Source organism: Carettochelys insculpta, chromosome 1, assembly GCF_033958435.1.
Source record: "Carettochelys insculpta isolate YL-2023 chromosome 1, ASM3395843v1, whole genome shotgun sequence".
Lineage (NCBI taxonomy): Eukaryota > Metazoa > Chordata > Testudines > Carettochelyidae > Carettochelys > Carettochelys insculpta.
In genome coordinates, this window is record NC_134137.1 from 275,159,052 (window position 1) to 275,182,160 (window position 23,109).

At 42.3% G+C, this 23,109-nt stretch overlaps 1 protein-coding gene across 1 annotated transcript in view; it reads right to left on the reverse strand.

The window, feature by feature from the left end:
• Positions 1-365: 365 nt before the first annotated feature.
• Positions 366-23,109, reverse strand: part of NUAK1 (NUAK family kinase 1) — a 63,523-nt gene continuing 40,779 nt past the window's right edge. Inside the window, exons 3-7 of the mRNA XM_075007915.1 lie at positions 16,107-16,258; positions 14,504-14,569; positions 4,762-4,881; positions 4,295-4,427; positions 366-3,394 (exon numbers count right to left, since the gene is read on the reverse strand). Coding sequence (XP_074864016.1) covers positions 2,241-3,394; positions 4,295-4,427; positions 4,762-4,881; positions 14,504-14,569; positions 16,107-16,258 — 1,625 coding nt within the window. The 3' untranslated portion in view covers positions 366-2,240. The remainder of the gene's footprint in view (positions 3,395-4,294; positions 4,428-4,761; positions 4,882-14,503; positions 14,570-16,106; positions 16,259-23,109) is intronic.

Here is a 23,109-nt window from a genome sequence, read left to right on the forward strand (position 1 = left end):
TAGGAGAGCAAACAATGAACCTTGTTTGTGTGAGTAGAGCACCTCTGGATGCCTGTTAAACCTGGGTTGAATTTTGGCCCACTGTTTCATGGAAGAAGGAATCTCTTCATCGGAGAAGGTGAAACAGGAAAATAAACCTCCCCCACCTTTCATGCCAGTTAATCCAGTTCGCTTCAAGGAGGAGCTAAGAGAGTGAAGTACTGTGACACACAAAATAAGGACAGAGAGAGAGCTGTGCTAGTCTATATACTATCAAAATAAAAAAGCAGTCCAGTAGCACTTTAAAGACTAACAAAATAATTTATTAGGTGATGAGCTTTTGAGGGATAGACCCACTCTGAAGAAATGAGTCTGTCCCACGAAAGCTCATCACCTAATAAATTATGTTTCTAGTCTTTGAAGTGCTACTGGACTGCTTTTTTGTTTTGATACAAAATAAGGAGTTTGCCAACTGGAAAGCAATGTGTAGCAGAGCAGCTCTTTGTTCCAATCCATTCCCTCTGTTATTCTGGATTCTCACATAATCCCATCTGGAACTTGGTACTATTCCTCTGTGGCTTTTAGGATTTCAGAGCATGCCCAGACAGAGTGGGCCAAATACTACTCTCAGCTGAAGTTTGGGGTAAAGATGAGAGCAGAATTTGGCACATTAGCCTCCAGTTTTTTGTGTGCTCTGACCGTTAGAGCTGTAGCCAATTTGACCTCACAGGTCAAATTCTGGCTGCAGTCACACCAGTGAAACCCCTGTGAAGCCCAGACCATATATCAATGTAAATGAGGTCTAAAATTGGCCACATGACTCCAGTTTGCCCAGGCCTGTCAAACACATAGTGCCTTGCTAACTGAGGCTTACATTCAGGTAATCCAGTAGACCCAAGTGGTACCTTTATGGGAGTTGAAGCCTTAAGTCTAGAAATTTAGATATATCCAAGGAAATAGATACGCTTTTCTCCTTTTCAGACTCATACCACGGCTCACGTAGTATCAACTACAAAGAGATAGATACCTACATTTTTATACCAAATCTCTTCTCGAGTCTACTGTTCTCTCTCCAATACTTGCAATCAAATTCCTTCTGCCCCACCACTACCTACTTCAAAACAGTCTTACCTGGGAAAAGGCAGTCTCAGTGAGTTTCAGTCCTCTGTCCATTACTACATGCTACAACCTTTTCTTAACCTAACATTCTAAAAGCAAACTATTCTCCACTCTCAGATCCATATGAATAAGCAAAGCAGCACCATTTGCTGACAGTGAAAGTGATTGAAATCTGGATCTTGTGTTTAATTAATCCTTGAGAGATTATGAGAAACATACCCCTTCCCTTGGCATTTGTTTGGCTGGCAATCTGGAAAATGTCGCAAACTCCCTAAATACGTTGGAGGGGCGGGGGGGGGAAGAAGGAAATCAGCTAGCCACTTGCAATGTACCATTTTTATTAGCTCACGCTAGAGTTTCAAATATTTTTTCACTGCTAGTGCTTATGGTCAGATTTGAATCTGTGCTCCCCACTAGCGAGAACACCATGGTAGGTGGAAAATGTGAATCTGTGGCCAGATGCCTCATTTTCCAGACACACACCGGGGGGCAACTATTTAAAACTATCCTTTCTATAATGAATTCAGATTTTTCTGAAACCAGAAGGGACCCTTGTAAACATCTACTCTGGCCTCCAGCATAACACAGGTCATACATATTTCACCCTGTAAGTCTTGCATCAAGCCATACAACTTCAGGCTGAACTGTAGTATATCTTTTAGAAAGATACTCAGGAGTGACAAAGATTTAAGTGATTAATGTAGTACAGTTGCTGTAGTTAACTACCGCTCACTGTTAAAAATATCTGCCTTATAGCCAACCTGATTGTTTGTATTATGCTTTTTGCTGCCAGATCCTGAAATTATTATTATTAATAATTATAATTTGTTTGTACAATCACAGCATTAGACATCTCCATCATGGACCAGGACTCCACTCGCTAGGTGTTGTATTCTGACGTCCCATATGAATGTTTTCTTTGGGCAACTAGGTAATAGTTGAATAAAACAAACTGAAAGAGAGGCTGCATAATGCTCAAGAGAAGACTTCAGGTTTCTTTTGTATCTCAAGGTTTTCAGGTGAGCATGGCACTTTCAACCCAGTTAGATGACCCTACCACTGTCAGCAAATTAGTAACCAGGCTCACTCCCTCATAAAGGTACACATGACAACTCCTGTCCCTTCCCAACATCTCCACTGTGCTAGTTGAGCTTGTTGCAGATCTCCAGAGCCTTCTTGTAGACCTGAGTCACATCGTCCATGTCCGCAAGAAGGGAAAAACTGCTGTCCCCCAGCCGATTTCGGTAACGCTTCAGATGCTGCGGGCGTGGGCGGTTCTGGAGTCCTTCAAAATCTTGGATCTGGAGGAAGTTTTCAGCAGAGACACAGCTCCGTATCCTTTGCCTGTTTGGCCTGCTCTCTTGTAAATCTAGCAAGTCAAAGGAGTCACTGGACAAAATACTGTCATCACTAATCACACTAGAAGGGCGACTGTAACTTCGAGATAATCCGTCCCCAGATAGGATCCCTCCTTCCATGGCTTCTACCATTGGTGTTTCAGGACTGACCAAAGCAGAGTCAATGCTGCTGGTGGAATACTTGCTGTTGTGTTTTAAGATGCCTTTACGTCTGTAGGAATGGCTGAGAGAGCCAATCCTTGGTGTTTCAATGATGCCTGGGGAACTGTCACTGTTTCTTGTCTCATCCTTATTGTCCAACAATTCAGAAGATTCACTTCGTTCTGGAGAAGAGTAATAGCCAGACTCTCTCTGCTGAGTCTTCTTTAAGATTCCTTTTTTTGGCATGAGGGAAGAAGCTTTAGTGCCATATTTGCTTGCTACGTCTCCTTCCATGGCACTCTTAATGACTACACCTGTCCGACACAGTTCTTGCTCTATCTTAAAAGCAGAGGGTAACACTGGGCTGACCACTCCTTCGATGAACCCGGCACTGTGAGACCTATGCTCACTGTTGCTCCGTTTCTTCAAGATGCCTTTGGGCCTCTTAGAGCTTGGTTTGGATGCATTCTCAGCCCCTCCTTCCTGGATCGACTGCACAATGTCATTTTCCTTCTTTGATTTTTTCAGGGACCTCTGTCGCTCCAGCGAAACTTCGGAGCCTTTGGGTTTGGAAAGGCACTTCATTTTGGTATCAGTTTCTGGCTGGAGACCTGTCGAACGGTGATGCCAGTCAATGAACCTAGCCAGCAGTGGGGACTCTGAGTCTCTCAAGGCATCACAGTCACAAACACTGCTCTTGTATCCCCAGTTAACCCACCAGTGATTGGCTATGTCTTCAATGGTTGCTCGGCGCTCAGGATTCACCATCAGCATCCACCTGATCAGACCACGAGCATCTATGGGTAAAGACAGAAACTTAAAATAGTCAGAATACAGTGAACTCTTTCACATCCAGCAGTCCTGGGACCAGGAGGTTGCTGGATATTCAGATATTCTGGAGAATAGAGAGGTATGTCTAGCACTTCATAACAGGGAAGAAAAACAGGATTAGCTATTAAGAAACAAACAAAAATGGATGCAGAGTACTTTATTTACCAACAACAGTAGTATTGTACACTGTACACATACTGTACTTGCTGTATTTACTTTCACTATATCGGACTTATGGAAAACGTACCTAAAATTTACTTATGGCTAAAATGCTGGTCATTTCAGAGTTCCAGATGATAGGATGCCAGATATGAAAGAGTTTACTGTCTAAACATTTTCCTTTTAAAATGTAACTAGGAGCAAGCCAGATGAATAGAAATGACAGCTCTCAAAACAGGTGCAATTATGGTGCCGTGTGGGAAGAGTTGGTTTCTTGGGCCAAGGGATTGCTTCCCCCTAACTCTTTATTTTCTCTCTGTTTTTGATATCTATCCCACAATATACTCAGATTAGAAGACTGATCTGTATCAGGACCTTGGATCAGTTTACAACTTGTCTGAACAATTCCACTTGCAGTAGCTAAGAGACTTTCCACTATCACAGATTCAGTTAAAAAAGACCGTTAAGCTTCTATAAGACAATAAAATCAATCTGCTGTAAAACTTTCATTTCAAAAGGGCTTTTGAGGATGCCTCTACCCAGATGGGAATTGATAACAGATGACGTTTTAAGAGGGGACGGGAGATCCTTTTACTTGCCATTCTTAAGTGATGCACCAGAAAATGCTGGAGGAGGCCACGCCAGCCCAGCCAGCCATTCTGAACTTCTGTCACCTCAATGCACTATACCAGCTCTTTTTTTGATACCTGAGGGCTGTGTTGGCTCCCGATATTCTCCACTGCTGATCTGCCTGATCAGATTTTTGTGATCAAAGCCATCAAAGGGCATTGTTCCATAAACCAGCGTGTAAAGCAATACACCAAGGGCCCAGCTGTCGACCTAAAAATACATAGACAAGCAGCATAAGTGCTAGAAAAGCTGATTCCTGCAGTCTTCCAGACCATTTGCACTACAAGAGCAACAGAACATCCAGCTGTGCTTGGTTACTGGCATGCAGGTATTTAATAGCTGACAACGGGTAAGGCAAAGCAAATGGAAGTAACAGAAGGCAGCTTGAATACGCCCAGCCTAAGAGAGGCCTCAGACTGTGTGTAGGATATTATCAGAACAGAACTAACATTCATGCTCTTTAGTACCAAATACAGGTTGTACATGCTTTACCAATGTTAAGATTAATTTTAACTTCACTTCCTTCTCCCTTGGGCCCCCCTACCTCTGGGCCTCGATAGGGTCTTCCATTAACAATTTCTGGGGATGCGTACAGTGGGCTTCCACAAAAGGTCTGCAGAAACTTGTCTTTGTGATAGAGATTGGAGAGCCCGAAGTCCGCAATCTGTAAAGACAAAAGGAATGCGTAGAACTGACATGTATCATGTGAAAAGCCAGCGATGGAGTAAGATCTCCTGGTTAAACCTTCAAGATTAGACATCAAGACTCTTGGTTTCTATTCATAGCTTAATCCCTGGTTCCCGGTGAGGCCATCAATACATAAGTTAATACTGGGTATCTCACATATCTTTGCAAGGATAACTAGACAAAACTGGTCCTTATTGTCCTTCAATTGCCCTGCACCTTATGTAGTCATTTACACCAGTGTAAAGTGAGCCTGAATTGCTACCATTCTGATGTAGTGGTACCGGTATAAATGCCTACACTAGGTGCAAGCAAACTGAGAGTCAGGCCCCTATTAGAACTACACAGGAGCAGCGGGGCAGCAGTGTCCTGGGGACTCAGAGATAATGCTTCAGAAGAAAGTAGCATCTGAAGTCATTTGGAGCCAAGTATGGTAGGGAGAGAAAGAGTAATTAATGCACAATCTAACATTTCCAGGTTCCATAACCCTTGATGAATTCTGCCATTATGGATTTGAATGGTCAGTCAAACATAGAATCCTAGGGCTGGAAGGGACCTCAGGATGTCATCAAGTGCAGCCCCCTGCCCAGAGCAGAACCAACCCCAACAAAGTCATCCCAGCCAGGAACTTTTCAAGCCAGGACTTAAAAAACCTCTAGGGGTGGAGATTCCATCACCTCTCTTGGTAACACATTCCAGTGCTTCACTACCTTCCTGGTGAAATAGTTTTTCCTAATATCCAACCTACACTTCCCTCACTGCAACTTGAGACCGTTGCTCCTTGTTCTGCCTTCCATCACTACTGAAAACAGCCTCTCTCCATCTGCTTTACAGCCCCCTTCAGGTAGCTGAAGAATGCCATTAAATCACCCCTCACTGTTCTCTTCAGCCTCTCCTCACAGGTCATGTGCCCCAACCCCCTAAACAAAACTGCAGTCCATTCCTATCTGGAAATAACCAACCAAAATCCTGCATTCCTAAGTTTCCCAGCACAGGCAATACTCACTTTGAAATTGTTGGCACATTTATTTATTTCTTCTGGTCTCTGCTCTTACCAAACAAAAATGTAAGATTGTGACCCTTGGCTTACAAACTCTCACATCCCGTACATTTTTGTTGCTGAGAGGCCATGATATAACCTCACCAGTTCTTCATGGTAGAAAAGGCCTGCATTTATAAAGTGAAAAAACAAACACACCAAAAAAAAAACAAACAAACCAAAACATAACTTCAACCGAAAACATCTTCCTTTTTCAGTTGCTGCTGTTCCATAGTTCCTGCCATGAGAATAGATGGCTGCAAGGTGACCAGAACAATACACTGGGGTTGCCTCTGTTTTTGCTTATATATGATGTGTAAAGGATCAAAAACAAAAATACTGAAAAGGAAGATGTTTTTGGTTGAAGTTATGTTTTGGTTTGGTTTTTTGTGTGTGTGTTTGTTTTTTCACTTCATAAATTCAGGTCTTTTCTACCATGAAGAACTGGTGAGGTTATATCATCAAAAAAGAAAAAAACAAAAGCAGAGGTAATCAGAAGGGGAAAAGAGGGCTCCCCCTCCCCCATTTTTGTGGTTGTTGGCTGTTGCAAACACCTACACAAATGCAACATCTAATCAGAACTCAGAGAAAAGAACATCCTTGATAAACATTCTGACACTCCTCAACCTTTTGCCTGAGACACCCTCCCAGCCCCCTAAAAATGGTCTGTAGCAAAACTAGGGAATGCCAGACTAAGAATTAAACACTGGTAGCTTCTAGGTTTTCTTTATATACCATAAAGAGAAAAAAATGGGGTCATGTCCACATTTTGCTCAAATCCTTGGTTGCCTTTTAAATTATATCTATCCCATTTCAACCTCCTTCCTCCAATATTTGCTGGTTTGTGTTTATGCATAGTTCTGAAGGATTTCTGTTCATTAATAGTACTTAAATTCAAATTACAATTTTACCAGAATGAAATCATTCAATATTGCACTTAATGCATTTCCAATCTGTTGTAGCAAATTCAACCCTTAAGTGTGTGTTGTAAAATCTTCATTACATGGCTGGAATGCCACTGAATGGGGTGTGCTACTACACTCTGCAGATATAGTCTCTTGGCTCAAATTGCACTTAACTGGCCAAAATTCCACTTTCTTATCAAGTCACCCTGCCTGGTCTGCAGGAAGTTGGTTTTAAGTCTGATGAAGTGTACCCTGTCAATCAGAAGAAGAGTGGAACCAATTTGATGTTAAAACTCGCCTGCCCTGTGTTTCAGTTTCTTTGAGGATGCAGTTGAGACGGGGCAGACACTGCACATTACACTTCTCTAAGAAAATACATTCCCCTAAGGCCACAGAATGTATAAAATATGCATGTCTATGTATGCTGACATATACAGGGATACACATATTCTTCATACCAAGGAACTCCTAGACTTGGGCATTCACATTTTCATTTTGGTCATTCAGGAAAAGGGTATTTATATTGCAATCCACTCCCATACTCGCAGACTGATGCTTATCAGCTTTTCCCATAAAAGCTGTCATGCCCCTCCCCCCAAAAAACCCTCCCGCAAGATTAACAGAAGCCAAGATTACTTCATGTTCTTGGCACTTACATGGAGCTAAAGCAATAAGTCAAAAAAAAGTCAGGGAGGTGCTGGAAGCAGGCTTTTATTGCCTTCGCTTCAGAAGGTGCATGTGTCATGTTTACTGTTAAATACAGTAACCTAGATGCAATTTATTGGTTTCTGTTATAAGAATGGACTGTAAATTTCATGAAGTATGCATTCATTTAAAGAATATGTGCCAGGTCCGCAGCAGGTGCAAATTAGCATGGCTCCACTGACTTCATTGGAGCTATGTTGATTTACTTCTCATCAGAATCCTTGCAAAACAAAACAAGCAGTCCTGTAGCACCTTAAAGACTAACAATATTAATTAATTCCTCAGTTTTCCTCTCAGTTCTGCTCCAGAACCTGAAGTGGGTCTTTCCCATGAAAGCCCATCTCCTAATAAATAATATTGTTAGTCTTTAAGGTGCTACAGGACTGTTCGCTTTGTTTCACAAAGACACAGACTAACGCGGCTACCTCTCTGAGGCCGTTTCTACACATGCCACCTTTTGGCCCAAAATATGCTAATGAGGTGCAGAAGTAAATTCCCTGCGCCTCATTAGCAGAAGGTCACATGATTTGGAGTCCGGAAGAAGCTCTTCCGGACTCTGAAACAGCGTGTAGAAGCGCAGCCCCTGGAGGCCTTCCAGAAAAGGTGTAGCACCTTAAAGACTAACAATATTATTTATTAGGAAATGGGCTTTCATGGGAAAGACCCACTTCAGATTCTGGAGCAGAACTGAGAGGAAAACTGAGGAATTAATTAATGTTGTTAGTCTTTAAGGTGCTACAGGACTGCTTGTTTTGTTTTGCAAGGATCCTGATGAGAAGTAAATCAACATAGCTCCAATGAAGTCTGCAGAGTGTAGTAGCACACCCCATTCAGTGGCATTCCAGCCATGTAATGAAGATTTTACAACACACACTTAAGGGTTGAATTTGCTACAACAGATTGATAACGCATTAGGTACGATATTGAATAAATTCAAATTATAATTATACCAGAATGAAATCAAGTACTATTAATGAACAAAAATCCTCCAGAACTATGCAGAAACACAAACCAGCAAATATCACAGGAAGAAAATGTTCGGGAAGAAGGGGCCTCCAGAAGGAGGACTTCCGGAAGACCCCAGGGGCCGCGCTTCTACATGCTGTTTTGGAGTCTGGAAGAGCTTCTTCTGGCCTCCATATCACGTGACCTTATGCTAATGCGGTGTGTGGAATTAGCATATTTCGGGCCATTTATTCGCATGCCACTTTCGGAGAAACGAAAGTGCAGAAACGGCCTGAGACTATCGGGATTTTTGTACTTTAGTGCAGGCTGAAAATATATTTGGTCCATTACAACAGAAGAATGACTGAAGAATTTACATGCTAGGGGTGACATTTTCAAGAATTACATGTATCTGCTGTGATAAAATGAGCAATCCCCATTCTGCAAATACACAAGCCCCTCCCTCAGGTTACCAGCAATACTTCTAGCTTTGTTTCCATTTTAAAACCCAGTAAAAGGTACAGTTTGTAGCTTCTGGTTACTAAATTTACTTTTCTCCCTGTATAAGCTTACCGTAACAACTAGAATTTTGGTCTTTGGAAGTGCCTTACTAACGTCTATCTTTCTAGCCATTTAGTTATCCAGGCACACATGGAGTAAAATTGAAAAGAGGGTGAGCCCTTTTCTACTGTAACAAAAGGCCTTGGTGGGAGACCGCAATTCAGCTGAGCTGAAGAGAACAGTAAAAAGTATAGCTGATTGGGAATATTTCTATATACAGTGTTTCTGCAGCCCTGTTGGTCCCAGGATATTAGAGACATGAAGAGGGTGAGGCTCTATCACTTATTGGACAAACTTTTAATGGCGAGAGAGACAAATTTCAAGCTAGAAAGAGCGGAAGAACTTTGTGTAGCTCGAAAGTACGTCTCACCAACGAAGGTTGGCTCAGCAAAAGACGGATCTTGACAAGGTGGGGTGAGGTCATATGACATGCAGAGGGTCTCCGTTCCCTGCATTTCACATACTGTTCCAAATCCATGTGAGCTGCAGGAGTGGCAGTGAGGGTGATGGAAGCTCCGTTATTTGGACGGAGCTCTGAGGCCCAACGTACTACTAAGGTCATTTTAAAGTAAATTTTATTGCTGGCAGTTGGCAAGTGAGTCAGAATCAGGAGAGGCTAATATTTGCTGCAGGATCCCACACTTAAATTACCACATGGCTATGTATATCACACTGTATACAATGCAATAAAGATTGTAATTTTTTTCAACATAGCCAACTGTGTTGGCAATAGGGAGCCCTGCGGAAGGAGAAAGATCAATCATGGGATTCCACGCCATTTTTCAGCTTGTCAATACACTAGGAGAATTCATTTGAGCACCGACATGTGACTCTTTTCCAGAGGCAGAGAAGTTCAGTGGTCAGTTTGATTGTAACAATTTGGTGAAACAAAATCTGACAGGTTTGATCACTCTGAGTTTCCTCGCTTGATTTTCTTAAAAAGTGTTTTCGTTCTTGTCATAATAGATTGTCCATACTTGTTATGATTATGTACTGGTACTTCAGTTGTATCTTTGTGGTAGGGCATAGGTAAGAATGGGATGAAAGCAGCCCTCAGAGTGGCTACACAGAACCTTGACCAATGGGGAAGAGGGCTTACTGAGAAGCCGATAAGAAGGAGGCTTGTGGAGCAACCAGTCAGGGCCAGGGAGCGCCATATAAAAAGGGATGCTCAGCTGAGCAGAGGGCAGTCTCTCTCTGGAGTGCAAGGGAGAGGGACTGACTTCTGAGAGGAGCATTACAGAGAGACAGTGAGCAGTGCTAGGCAGCATCAGAGAAGCAAGAGGGAGCACCAGCCTGACTGGCTCCCAGACTGAAAGCCCTGATACAGGAGCAGAGAAGGCACTGGGGCTACGATGAAAGTGGCCCAGGGAAACTGTCAACGGAGGCTGGAGGAGGGGCAGTAGGTGGTTGCTGGCTATGGGCTGGACTTGAGTAGCAGGTGCACTTGCTTCTCCCCTTGCCAATGAGGAAAGTGGCTGACCAGACTGCAGCTTGCCTCTCAGGAGATCGGCTGGACCTTGGATTGGAGTTGGCTGCTGAGGCAAGTAGCAGGACTGAGAACTGGCTCGTCCCCCAAAATGGGGCGATAATGGAGTGGGCACAGCTAGACAGCCAGGCCCAGAAGATGATGCAATGGTCAGGGTAGCCATGCAGGTCCCAGAGTACAGAATACTGCAGAAATGACGGCAGTGAGACAACACAGGCACCAGAGAGCTACTTCCCATGAAGGCCAGCAGGAGCCACAGCAGTGGTCAGTCATGCAACCCGTTACAGTCTTAAAGCCTCATTCACGGAGCAGGACCCCTGCAGTGCTAAGTGCTGTCAGCACCACTACTGACATGCAGAATAGTAACAATTTTGGTCCAAATAACACTGTGCTCCAGTTCAGAAGTCTTAGCATCGTCATACCTGGCAGACTTATGTGCTAAATCAAACTTACCATGAAACTGAATAGGCAGCTATTTGCTCCAAAAAATGCAACACAATGATATCCTTAGCGGTCATTAAATACTAAGATAATGCTGCCATGGACAGTTCTGAGCCAAAGGTAGTGTAGTAGTTCTTCTTGACTTCTGAGGGATCTGAACACACAATCCTCACTGAAACAAGACAGTGTTTATACATATATCAGCTCCCCCCGGCATTTCAAGGAGTGTTCAAGAAATGGTTCTCAAACAACACCAGCACCACGGGAAGTCCTTTGGTTAATCGAAGCACATAACTTAAATCAGAATCCCCTGAACGCTTGGGTTTATGGAGCAGTGGGGATCTTCCCAACCGTTTGCATTCCAATGATGGTACATTTATCAATCTTCAAACACTGATGCTTCCTGTTTGTTGTACTTCAATCCATGACTCTCAAATTTCTGGAAGCTTCACTAGATAATTAAATTAAAAAATCCAATCGTCTATATGAACTCTATTTTACTTGCCTCATGACTGAAATGTATCAAATGATCAAATTTAAGGAGGGTTCCAAAAGTGGCAGGATATCAAATTGGAAGGATAGAACAAAATGGCTAAGCCAAGAGGGTAATTTCTAATGGATAAAGTGGTCTTCACTTCCTGTCCTAAAAGAACTGTTGGGTGCTACTGTACATTGTTCTGGTTTTGCATGACATTTTATTAACATAATAGGTGAATAGTGCAATTGTGTGATATGTGCCATGGGTTATTCGAAAAGTTTATACTTCACCATCCAGTGAACAAAGTGGTTCCTTTTTACATACATTTCTTACAGCTAATTAGAAAATGTGTGGAGCGCTTTTGGATCTACTAGCAAAATAAAAAAATATAAATGCAAGTTCATGAGGATGGGTGTCTTAAAAAGACAGAAAACAATAAGTCTCATCCCATTTCAATAGATGTATTTCCACTGAGAATTCACAAACCACCAGCCCCTTCCTAAAGCACCAAACTACACATTGCTCTTTTTTGTGCTGTATAAATATTTTCAGAATCAGGGCCTGCTAGCTACTCAACTGAAAATAAATAATTTACAGCTCCAGATGTGTTTCCTTGCCAACAAATACTGTTTTATGAAACAGAAAAAGGGGAAATAAACCCCTCTGTCACTAACATAGAAACCACAATAACAAATTCTACCCCCAAAGTATCAAGGGAAATAGTGGCTGTTTAACATCAAGTACTGGAAATTGCCCTCAATGTGGTAGGTAAGGTACAAAAAAATCTCACTTGGAGGAATCCAAATTCAGACACCTCTGATCGTGGGGACTGAAATATAAACTGTTTCCAAATGCCAGTTCTTATACCTCAAGAGCTTCTTTGTTTAAATATAGGCATCATGAGAAAAAAAGACAGCTTATAGCCACCTGTATGTATAATCATGTCCATGCATATCTGTACATACAGAGATGTGCATCATTTTTAGCAAAAGAATGAGAGGGGAAGAACTGAAAATATGCAAAATACATACACAGTAGGCTAAACAGAATTTAACCCAGCAAACGGGGTCCTTGAGAATACAGATTATGAATACCCTAAGATGTTCTTCACTCAGAGCTTTAGGAAATGTGTATTTATTAAAAGTTTCATCAGCTACCAACATTTCTTCAGGTATTCATAAATCCAGGATTTATGTTAAAATACCATGCAGTATTTGGTGTATCTAGATCCCCCCTGGTGAAATCCTGACAGTGCTAAAGTGAATTAAAGTTTTGCAATTGTTGCTAGTGGGGCTAGGGCTTCTCCCCATCCTATAAGCCCTTTTCCATAAGTGCAGTCCTGACTCATATCCAAAGTCAACAGGGTGTTTCATGAGGGTGAGGGCTTGCGGAATCTAACCCATTTACCTTCTGACTAGTATCAATCCATCTTCCAATAATAGTACCAACCACTGTGGTATACAAGAAAAAAAAAATCTGTGATTTTGAAGCGCCTTGATCAAGCTGAGTTTGAGTATTATTCTCATGGGGTATAAATCATGATTAAGGCCCTTGAAATCAAAAGAAATGAAGTGGTATAAAGAAAGAAAATCACGTCTGGGTACAATTTCCTGCCGACCTGAGGAAATGTATGTGATGAACCTATCCCATCCCATTTAACAAATTCCCCAGATTCTTATTCTCTCTCAAGAAATCTGTGATTATCTGGGAAGACAGTTTTGTATGTAATGCTGAAACAGAAGTCATCCTGCTCACGGAAGCCTGGACTACATCCCAATGCCCAAGAAAGGCTATTTTTTTTTCAGTGCTATTAAAAGAGGCAGCGGGGCTGCCAGTGTTGGTGACACTGTTGGCACATAATGGCAGAGATTCAAACTAGCACTACAGCCCTGCCGTTAACAATGAACGTTCAAGCGTCGCATAGGATATGGACTCTGTAAAATGCTATTTTTAGAAACCGCATTTTTATTTGTCTTTAATCCATCATTTGACCCAAGGTGGCTTCTGTCATCAGTTTTACACAGATGGCAACTACCATATGTTATTGTCTATTTCCATTATGCATGCATTTTAAATGATAGGTATCTCTTTAGCATGATGCACAAAAGGCAGAGCAGGAAGCATGGTGACTTATCAATGGAAAGAGAAGACAGAAAACAGAGAGACAAAACTTAAGCTATTAGGATAGCTGTCTGTGTAGATTGCTTCCTGATTGCTTTGTATTGTTAATTAAGCCATAAAACAACAATAGTCAGTGGACAGTACCTATCATCTGACTCTATGTCCCCAGATCTATACACCTTACCAATCTATGCAGCATTGGAAAGGGATGATTACTGCATACCTCTTGAGTGTGAAGTGACACCAAGTTGAAGATAAAACAGATTCACCATCTAGGAGCTTCACTAATCTCCCAGAACTGCATTATTTATCTGATCGTATGGCTGCTATTATTATTATTATTATTATTATAAGAAGAAAAGAAAGGTCATTCTCATGCTTTCACTGGGAATTACTGAGATGGATATGACATCACTGATAGCCAGTCAGAAAGCTACATTTGTGTCTAGAGTTCTAAGTCCATTTCCTAATGAAGCACATGTGCTTTATAAGTTTATTTTGAAACTCCATTTGCTTATTCTTCAGAAATGATCAAAAGGACATTCACAGTGTTCTGTCGGAGGCACTTGAATCCTCTAGGCCAAGAAAGTTTTTTGGAGTTTCAACAGCTGCCAGCAATAATACCATTTGTAATGTAAACTGTACCACTTGAAACACACTGTATTCCACTGGCAAATTAATATAACTTTGGGAACTGAGCCCCTTGCACAACAATAAGAGTTTCCCCCCCAAAATCATCCAGAACTCTATTTAGCACTTCAGGCTAACACCACACATTGTTCTCTCCCCTCATCCTCCCACCCTTTCAGTTCATTGCCAGCTTCTATTGCTATAATACTGGATCTTATCAGACCTTACATAAAAATGGCTCTGAGATTTGCAAATCCATTCAAAGAAGAAAGAAAGAAAGAACCCTACCTTAATGTTAAAACTGTCGTCAAGAAGGATGTTTTCCAGTTTTAGGTCTCTGTGGACAACACCATTCTGAAATGGAAAAAAAGAGGGTGTGGGGAACAATGGACAGGTTAAAGAACTGAATCATCAGGGTGGTCTTTGTATGTACGTTTCAGGACTGACTTTGCTGTCATAACACTCACGGCCCAGTGACTAGTGACAGGAGATGTATTAGTCACTTGCTGTGTGTTTAAGAGAAGAATGACTGGAATCTGTCCTCCCACAAAGCTTGTAAAACAGCAGGGGGATTCTTTTCGGAACTTAATTCCAACTCCTATCCTACCCCCACTGTGTGAAAGCAATATATTCTTCCCAGGCACCAGAAAACAATATCTGTCAATGACATTAGTCCTTAGAAAAGCCTTAATTCCTCCCGTGTGCAGCCATTTGGGCCAGGGAAGTTGAAATACTAAAAGACTGCTACTGCCTGTAAATGGTAGGGATGGAAATCAACAAGCAGGATTTAAGTCGTAGTTTCTCATTACCAAAGTTTTCAAAACTAACCAGGAACTGAAGGCTCTGATGGATTTTCTGTACTGCACAATAAGGATTTTGCAGATCTCCCTTGTTTAGCAGAATTCAAAGAAAGTTTAAAAGGTTTTAAAACGCTAACAAAAAGTTGCCTTTGCTGCATATTGGCTTTAGTCTGGTAGAAATTTTGGCTCTATACCTGCATGACCCAATGGTTTGGGCACTGACCTGGAAGACCCAAGTTCAATTCCTTGCTCTACTATCGTCCACCTGTATGACCACTGGCAAATCGCTTAACAGCGATGTGCCTTTTTTTCTCATCTGTAAAAATGGGAGTAACAGTGCTTTCCTACCTTAAATGGTCCTAGAGAGGAGATGGGCACTGCTGAAATAAAAGCAGCACCCATTGAAATGTCATGAACGTGACACCCCTACAACTGCATCACAGGATACACAGACAACCAGGGCCTGTAAAGGAGCATGGAGGGCCCATGAAGTTAATCAGCATGATACTAGTTTTTCCATGACTTAAATTGTCCTTTGGAAGCATGCCATGAAGGATAAAGGCAACAAGTGGAATCCTTCTGATCCTCTTACTATAACTGTAGGTGTTATTTTTGGGCGACTTTCAATGGCTCCATAACAGGTAGTCTCACTTTCTTCTCCTCACACAAAAGTACCTTTTTCTGAAGTTGCACATTTACACCTCTGCTTTGCTATTTTAAATTGTATACACTGTACCTTATTCTTCCATCAAAAATTGTTCAGAATTCAAATTATGGGAAAGCTATCAGTCTTCTTCTATTGACTGTATCACTACAAGTGATCTTTCTTCTGCAGAAAGCTAGCAGAGTGTTCAGTTAAACAGACTTCGTGCAAGGGAGTTAGCTGGTGGAAATTGGCCCAGGTGAGAATATGACCTTTAGTCTCTAAATATGGATGGTGAACTGCTGGAATACGTATGCTTGTGACATCTTGCTGCAAACTCCACCTCCCACTTCAGTAGCTGAACATTTTTATCTCACTGCGTCCTTTTAACCATAGACTCCCTGTTAAATCCTCAGACAGTTACTTTAATGCCAAATGTTGTGCTCACCTTGTGACAGTAATGAACAGCGGAGACGATCTGCCGAAAGAAGTGTCTCGTCTCCCTCTCGCTCAGCCTCCGCCTCTCACTGATGTAATCGTACAACTCCCCTTTGCTTGCATACTCCATGATTATCACAATCTTATCTTTATTTTCAAATACTGCAGAGGCAAAAAAAAACCTGTTAACTTGACAGATTTAAAATTGTTTCTCAACAGTGGAAGAAAACACAAATGATTCAGGGTGTCTGATGCACCCTCACTGAGACCATGGAGAGATTTCCAATATACTGCCAAAAATATAATGGTCAAAGGCATGGATTAGTCAAGCACATTGGTTCTCACCTTGGAGATCCCAACCCTAAAGGGGGTCACGAACAAGGCAAAGGAAGAAGGGTTGTAAACACCCTCACTATCTCTACAGCGAGGTGGGAGGGGAATCCTGACACTGTAACAAGCGGTATGAAAAAAGTACTACAGCCTATGGCTGCTTCTACATGGGCAGCTTCTGTCAACAAAACTGGGCTTTAGTCAACAAAACTTGCCAAGCATCTACACGATTAAAGCACTCTCTCGAGAGTTTGTCAACAAAACTCAGCTGTTCAGTCAACGGCATTATCCCTGTTCCTGATCAGGGATAACACTGCTGTCAACAGTTTTGTCAACAGAGTGCCCATGTATACAATTCTGTCAACAGAGAGGGCTTCCGGTTCCCTGGGCAGCCCTGTTTGCAGAGCTCCTGGTCAGCTATTCTTGTTGAGAGAGGGCAGGGAAGTCTGGCTGCTCTCTGTCGACAGAGAAGCTTGCTCTTTCGATCTGCTTTTGTGTGTAGATGTGGTCTGTCAACAGAGGCACTGCCAAGGTTTCTCTGTCAACAGTGACCTCTGTTGACAGAGGTTGCCCCTGTAGACATGGCCAATAAGTCTAAGCAAAGTACAAGATCCAAGAACTCCAGAGTTATAATCCCAGGCCTGACAACGAATTTCTACATCCTTGTGAACCACACAACCAATCTATATGATTGCTATTGCACACTTTTTGAAGAACCTGAATTATCTGGAATGCTAGAGAAACGAGGCAGAACTGAAATGAATGTGATGGGTCTACAGAACTACCTCAATGCCCAGACATTTTCTGTGAGCCAATAATAAACCAGATTCAACCCTGGCCTAAGTTTTCTTTTCAAATGTTTATCCAAATAAATCATGCCACATCAGGAGTTGCCTAGGAAGAGAAGCCGAGAGTCTGGAATCCTTGCATTATAATCGCAGCAGCTTTGACCCTAAATCTCACTGTGGTCTTGCATGTTTGCTTAGGGACAAATTCTCACTTCACTGTCACTGATGTAAATCCCAGAACAACTCACTAAAAACAGAAGAAACACCCATCTCAGAGGTGTGTCCTAAAGCTTAGATACTGCTTGTAAAGAAACAGTGTAAACCACTCATCACTACTATGTTTATTCAAAAATACAGATAACTTCAGACACAAAAATTAAGCTTTAGTTAAACAACAATAAAGAACTGAACTCTCTGCTACACGCATACTTAAAAGATATATGATAAAGGCAAAGGTACTTAACGTTCTACCCTTGTTTGTATTATAAATCTTTACAGCTACTAGGCATCACTTTGTTGTGTTACAGCAAGGAAAGCAAGCTTTTTCACAATTATACTAATATGTACTCAGTGCTATTGAATAGCACATTAAGAAAAAAGGCACTGATCCTGCTTCCCTGTACCATGCATCTTGATTTACACCAACCATTTGCAAAATGAGTGAAAACCCATTCTGGTTTGGCAATGAAGAATCGGGCTCAAAGAGTTTTAGGAGTAATACCTTGAACCAATCAGAGGTCTGTAAACAGGGCTCTCTTTATTTCCAATAATAATACAGTCCAGACCTCTCAGTCACACTATCAGTCTGTGGCCTTCCTGGTCTGAAAGACGTCTTTTGTAACCATGAGGCATAATTTGCTTAGAGGCTGCTGGATATGTGATTTTATAAATCAAACAATACATAAATAACCAGTTAGGTCTTAAATGTGTCAAAATTCAAGAAATTATTTTGCTGCCTATATTTACCACAAATATTTCATATGTTTGATGTTTTTCCCGAGGATTAAAACAGCCACGCTAGCACACAGTTAAAGGCCACATCAAAGGAGTTTTGAAGTTATATTGTTAACTTTTGTTAGATGCATTACAGTAGTGAGTCAGGGCCCCATTGCACTAGGTGCTATACAAACATAGACAGACAAGTGCTGGCTCTTGTCCTAAAGCGCTCAGAGTCACAATGAAACACCTCCTCCACTTGTTCGAACTGGTGAAATCAATGGCACAATGCCATTTCCACCAGCTGGAGCACTGGCTTTAAGGGTTGATGTACAGTGTACAACAAATATTTTAATTTAACAATTGTACCATATATTTAGCACACAAGGGGACTCCGAGATGTCTTCAAGAGGTTTCATTTCCTCATTATTGCCTGTCCATCTGCCAGGAAAGGGTTATTCCTGTGACTGAGTTTCCTATCACATTTCTAGGTATTATTAATTACGACTTGTGTGTGCACACTATTTTGAACTTCCATGGGAGGGCTGGCTGCTCAGTACCTATAGGCCTCCCCACTACAGCTCTCAAAACATACAGCCCATGTGGAGAGGGAGGAGGGTGCTGGCTATCAAATATTTGTGACTGCCTTGAAACACAACATTTTGTAAAAGCTGCTGCTAAGAACACCAGAAAGCTTATCTTCCTGGAAAGAAAAGTTTACAAAAGGGCTGGATTGTGCCTTTAATAGCCAGTTCTGTATTGGTGCAAGATAACAGTTGCCACCCAGCCAGAGGAATTAGCAGAGGGATTCTGGCTGACTCAGCCAGGACTCCTCCTGGGGCCTTGGAGCGGGTGAAAATTTGAGCTCTACAAAAGCGAGTGTCCTGTGCGCACTTCCCCCTAGGCCCATTCAGCTCCTCTGGCTGGTACAGAACAGACATGTCCACAGCTCTGCTTTCATCCATTCTTCCCTGTCTCCTCTGGGTGAACACAAGTGACACTAGCCTCAAGTAATGCCTGGGCTCACCACCCTACAAGTGGGTGTTTGCGCTATCTTTGATTCTTGTGCACTTGCGCAGGGCCAGCTGCAATCTGGCCTATCACATGCACTGCTACACCTGCATGTTCCCTGTAATATGGGACATGATGGCTCTTTCAGGGCCCCATCCAGCAAGGTACAATGCTGTGTGCCATCGACTGCCCTCGTCTCCAATGGGAGTTCACGAAAACTAAACATTTAAACTTACAAAATGGGCTGTGAGCAGTTTCAAATTGCCACATGGCTTTGGTTGCTATAGAATATTTCCTTTGACTCTGGCAAATCTAGTTTGCACACGGGAAACACTGTGCCTGGCCTAGATAACCACAGGTCACTTAGAATGTATTGAATTTCCTTTTGTTTCATTCTATGGAGGCAACTTGCTGAGAACAAGAAGAAGACGCATCTGATGAAGTGGGTCTTTGCCCACAAAAGCTTGTGCTCCAAAATATCTGTTAGTCTATAAGGTGCCACAGGACTTCTTCTTGTTCTCAAAGCTACAGACTGACACAGCCACCTCTCTGATACTTGTCACCATGCGAGGTTACGGTGGGTCTTCAAACTGGAATGTTGTCTTCCAGCATGGCCATTAGCGTGTGAAGGAACATAGCATCAGCTTTGGCAGCTCAGTGTGAAGCTGCAGCTCCCAACACACACATAGTTTTCATTCCTGGGCTTTGTCTCTTGTCCCCTCACACCTTGTCATTGAATTTTACAAGCCAAAGCCTCTGCAGTTCCTTCTAAATCTCCATAGGCTTCAGCCAAATGGCTCTGATAAAAAGGAAAGGAAACTGCCAGATAAAATTGGCCACTGACTTGTCTGTTGGCCTCACAGTACCCTGAAGCATAGACTCCTGCCAGTGATTACATCCTACATGCATCCTTATTAACAATAACCTTCGGAAACTGGAAGAACTGTCTCTGGATGGATTACACCATAATATCCTCTCCAAGAATGACAGACTGATAGTCTCTGGAGAGAATTAAACATAATGTGTGTTCTATATAAAATTGTTCTGACACATTATTGATAAAGCATTAATGAGTTCACCCATATCTCTAAGCACAGAGACAGTTGCTAACTAATCACTATTCAGCCCAGGAGGAGGGAAAGAATTGTTCTTTATGCTTAGATAATACACTAAAAATACATTAATTCAGCATTTTGAATCAGAAGTCAGTTCACAAACTGCTGTTGAACAACGTACCAGGATTTATCGTCTACCACATATAACATTAAACTGGCTAAATTCACTACTTGTATAAGTGGGCCAAGATCCACTGATCTCCATAAAGTTTCACTCACCAAAAGAGTGAATTTAGCGCATGTATGTGAAATATGGAGATACACACATATCTCACAGAGCTGGAAGGGACCTCAAGTCCAGTCCCCTGCACTCATAGCAGGACCTCTCACCATTCCTCACATTCTTTTTTTTTTTTTTTTTTTTTTTTGAATAAATCTAACCTGCTCCAGAACTTCGAAGGGCCTCCTCAAGGACTGAGCTCACAATGCTGTGTTTACAAAGCCAATGTCCTAACCACTGAGATATCCCACCCCCACAAGGATAGTAACAGAGAGGAAGCCGTGCTAGTCTATACACTATCAAAACAAAAAGCAGTCAAGTAGCACTTTAAAGACTAGCAAAATAGTTTATTAGGTGAGCTTTCGTGGGACAGACCCACTTCTTCAGACCATAGCCAGACCAGAACAAGGATGAGACCCCACAAGGATATGAGACTTGACTAATCCCAATGGGCTTGTGGTGTTTTTCTGAGTCTACCAGATTGTTATGCATACGTGCTGATTGAGGGCTACCAGATCTGAGAAGCGGGTAATCTGCACCTTCACTGCCTCAAGGAAGCATAGTGGTGACTCCTTTGTTATCCACCAGGTGGTGTGCAATTGAGGGGCATACACAGAGCTCTGTCCCCTTTTCTATTCTGCTGTTCTTGGGGCAGCTTGCACTCCAAAGGGAATTAGCAAAGAGAATGCTGAGCTCAGGAAAATGTTACCCATGGCACCAGGGAAAAGACACCTTTTTCATCCCCTGACCCTCTGGACCCTCTGCTCATGAGAGGATGTCATAAAAGCTGTCTGGTTTGAGAGTCAGGTTATTGCTTATATACTATTTCAGTTATTTTTACTGCCCTCTAACAAGCAGAGCATTTCATTTAAATGCTAAATTTGGGGAATACTAAATCTTTACTGTGAATTTTTGTCTTTTGGGGACAAGCATATTGAATCCAATCAGTATATGTATGCATTTCAGTGCGTAGTGTCCCAGATTCACTGCACTGTCTTCTCAAGGATACATATTATTTATCTCCATGAAGGAGACACTACCCTTTTACTTACACTGACATGGTAGACGCTATGGCAACATAAAACAGAATGAGCACAGAAAAGGCAGCAGCACCTATCTGCACTGTAGCAACAGTGCCTTAAGGACTCCCCACTGCAACATGGAATAAACCAGAGATTCCTTGGCATACAGACATTTTCATTCTACCCTGAATATCCCTGCATGCCTCCTTGGCCCCATCCCCTACACCTTCTTATTCACATATTGTCCCTTCGCCCTCTTACACTTCCCCTGTGTGCAGAGTTTAACCTTCTAAATTCTACATTAAAAAATCATACCAATTTTACAACAATCATTGATACTGACCACCTATTTGCATAAGTTCTCCTGAACATTAGAGAAAAGCACAGCACATCTGTGGCCCAGTACTCTATGAGCAGTCTGCTGCTGTACTCTATTGCTTCCGTACCCCAATACACAGTCCTGTATAGTGTAATTAAAGCCACACCAACCATACATTATTCACTAAAACCCCTGCACACATATCAATACACATGGATGCACACTGGTTGCTTGGATAAAAGCAGAGAGAGCGGTAGAAAGGACGTAGCGAGACTGAGGAGGAGAAGGCATAATGAGGGCAAATACATGACTTTACTGCATATTTCCTTATTCTCTAGGGTTGACATGAGCGGGATATGAAATCTTAAATCAGAGATAAAGAATCCACTCTTAAATATTCATGCTTCTATGGCAATACCTGTCTATATACATGCAAGTATCTTCAAACACAGCATATCACAGTGTGTGTGCACTGAACAAATGCACCAAGTGTAGTTCTAGAAATATATGGCCCAAGAAAATAACATGATGGTGAGCTGGAGGGATGGGAAGGGGGCATTGACTAAATGCTGGGTATATTTACTGCAGATAATGAGTTAATAAAATACACTACCCTGTTAACACCTGAGCTGTGACTTGCAAGCTGATGATGGACTGATTGCCTCCGCATAGCTTCTGCAAATGTTTGTTGCACACTGTGTTTTCGCTGTGATGTATTCTCTGCCATTCTCTTCCATTCTGAAGCTGACTCTACTGCTGAAGTACTTCTGCACATCTGCTACAGCTGGCAATTTCAGGGAAGTGGGTTTAGCCAGGACAGCCTGATCCAGGAACCCTTCCTGGCTGGCTAAGGCTACGTCTACACGTGCCCCAACCTTCGAAATATTTCGAAGTTTACTAATGAAGCGCTGAAATGCATATTCAGTGCTTCATTAGCATGTGGGCGGCTGCAGCACTTCGAAATTGATGTGGCTCACCGCCATGTGGCTCGTCCAGATGGGGCTCCTTTTCGAAAGGACCCCGGCTACTTGGAAGTCCCCTTATTCCCATGAGCTCATGGGAATAAGGGGACTTCGAAGTAGGCGGTGTCCTTTTGAAAATGAGCCCCGTCTGGACGCGCCGCGCAGCGGCAAGGCGCGTCAATTTTGAAGCGCCGCGGCAGCCTGCATGCTAATGAAGCGCTGAATATGCATTTCAGCGCTTCATTAGTAAACTTCGAAATGGCCATTTGCATGGCCATTTCGAAGTTTGGGGCACATGTAGACACGGCCT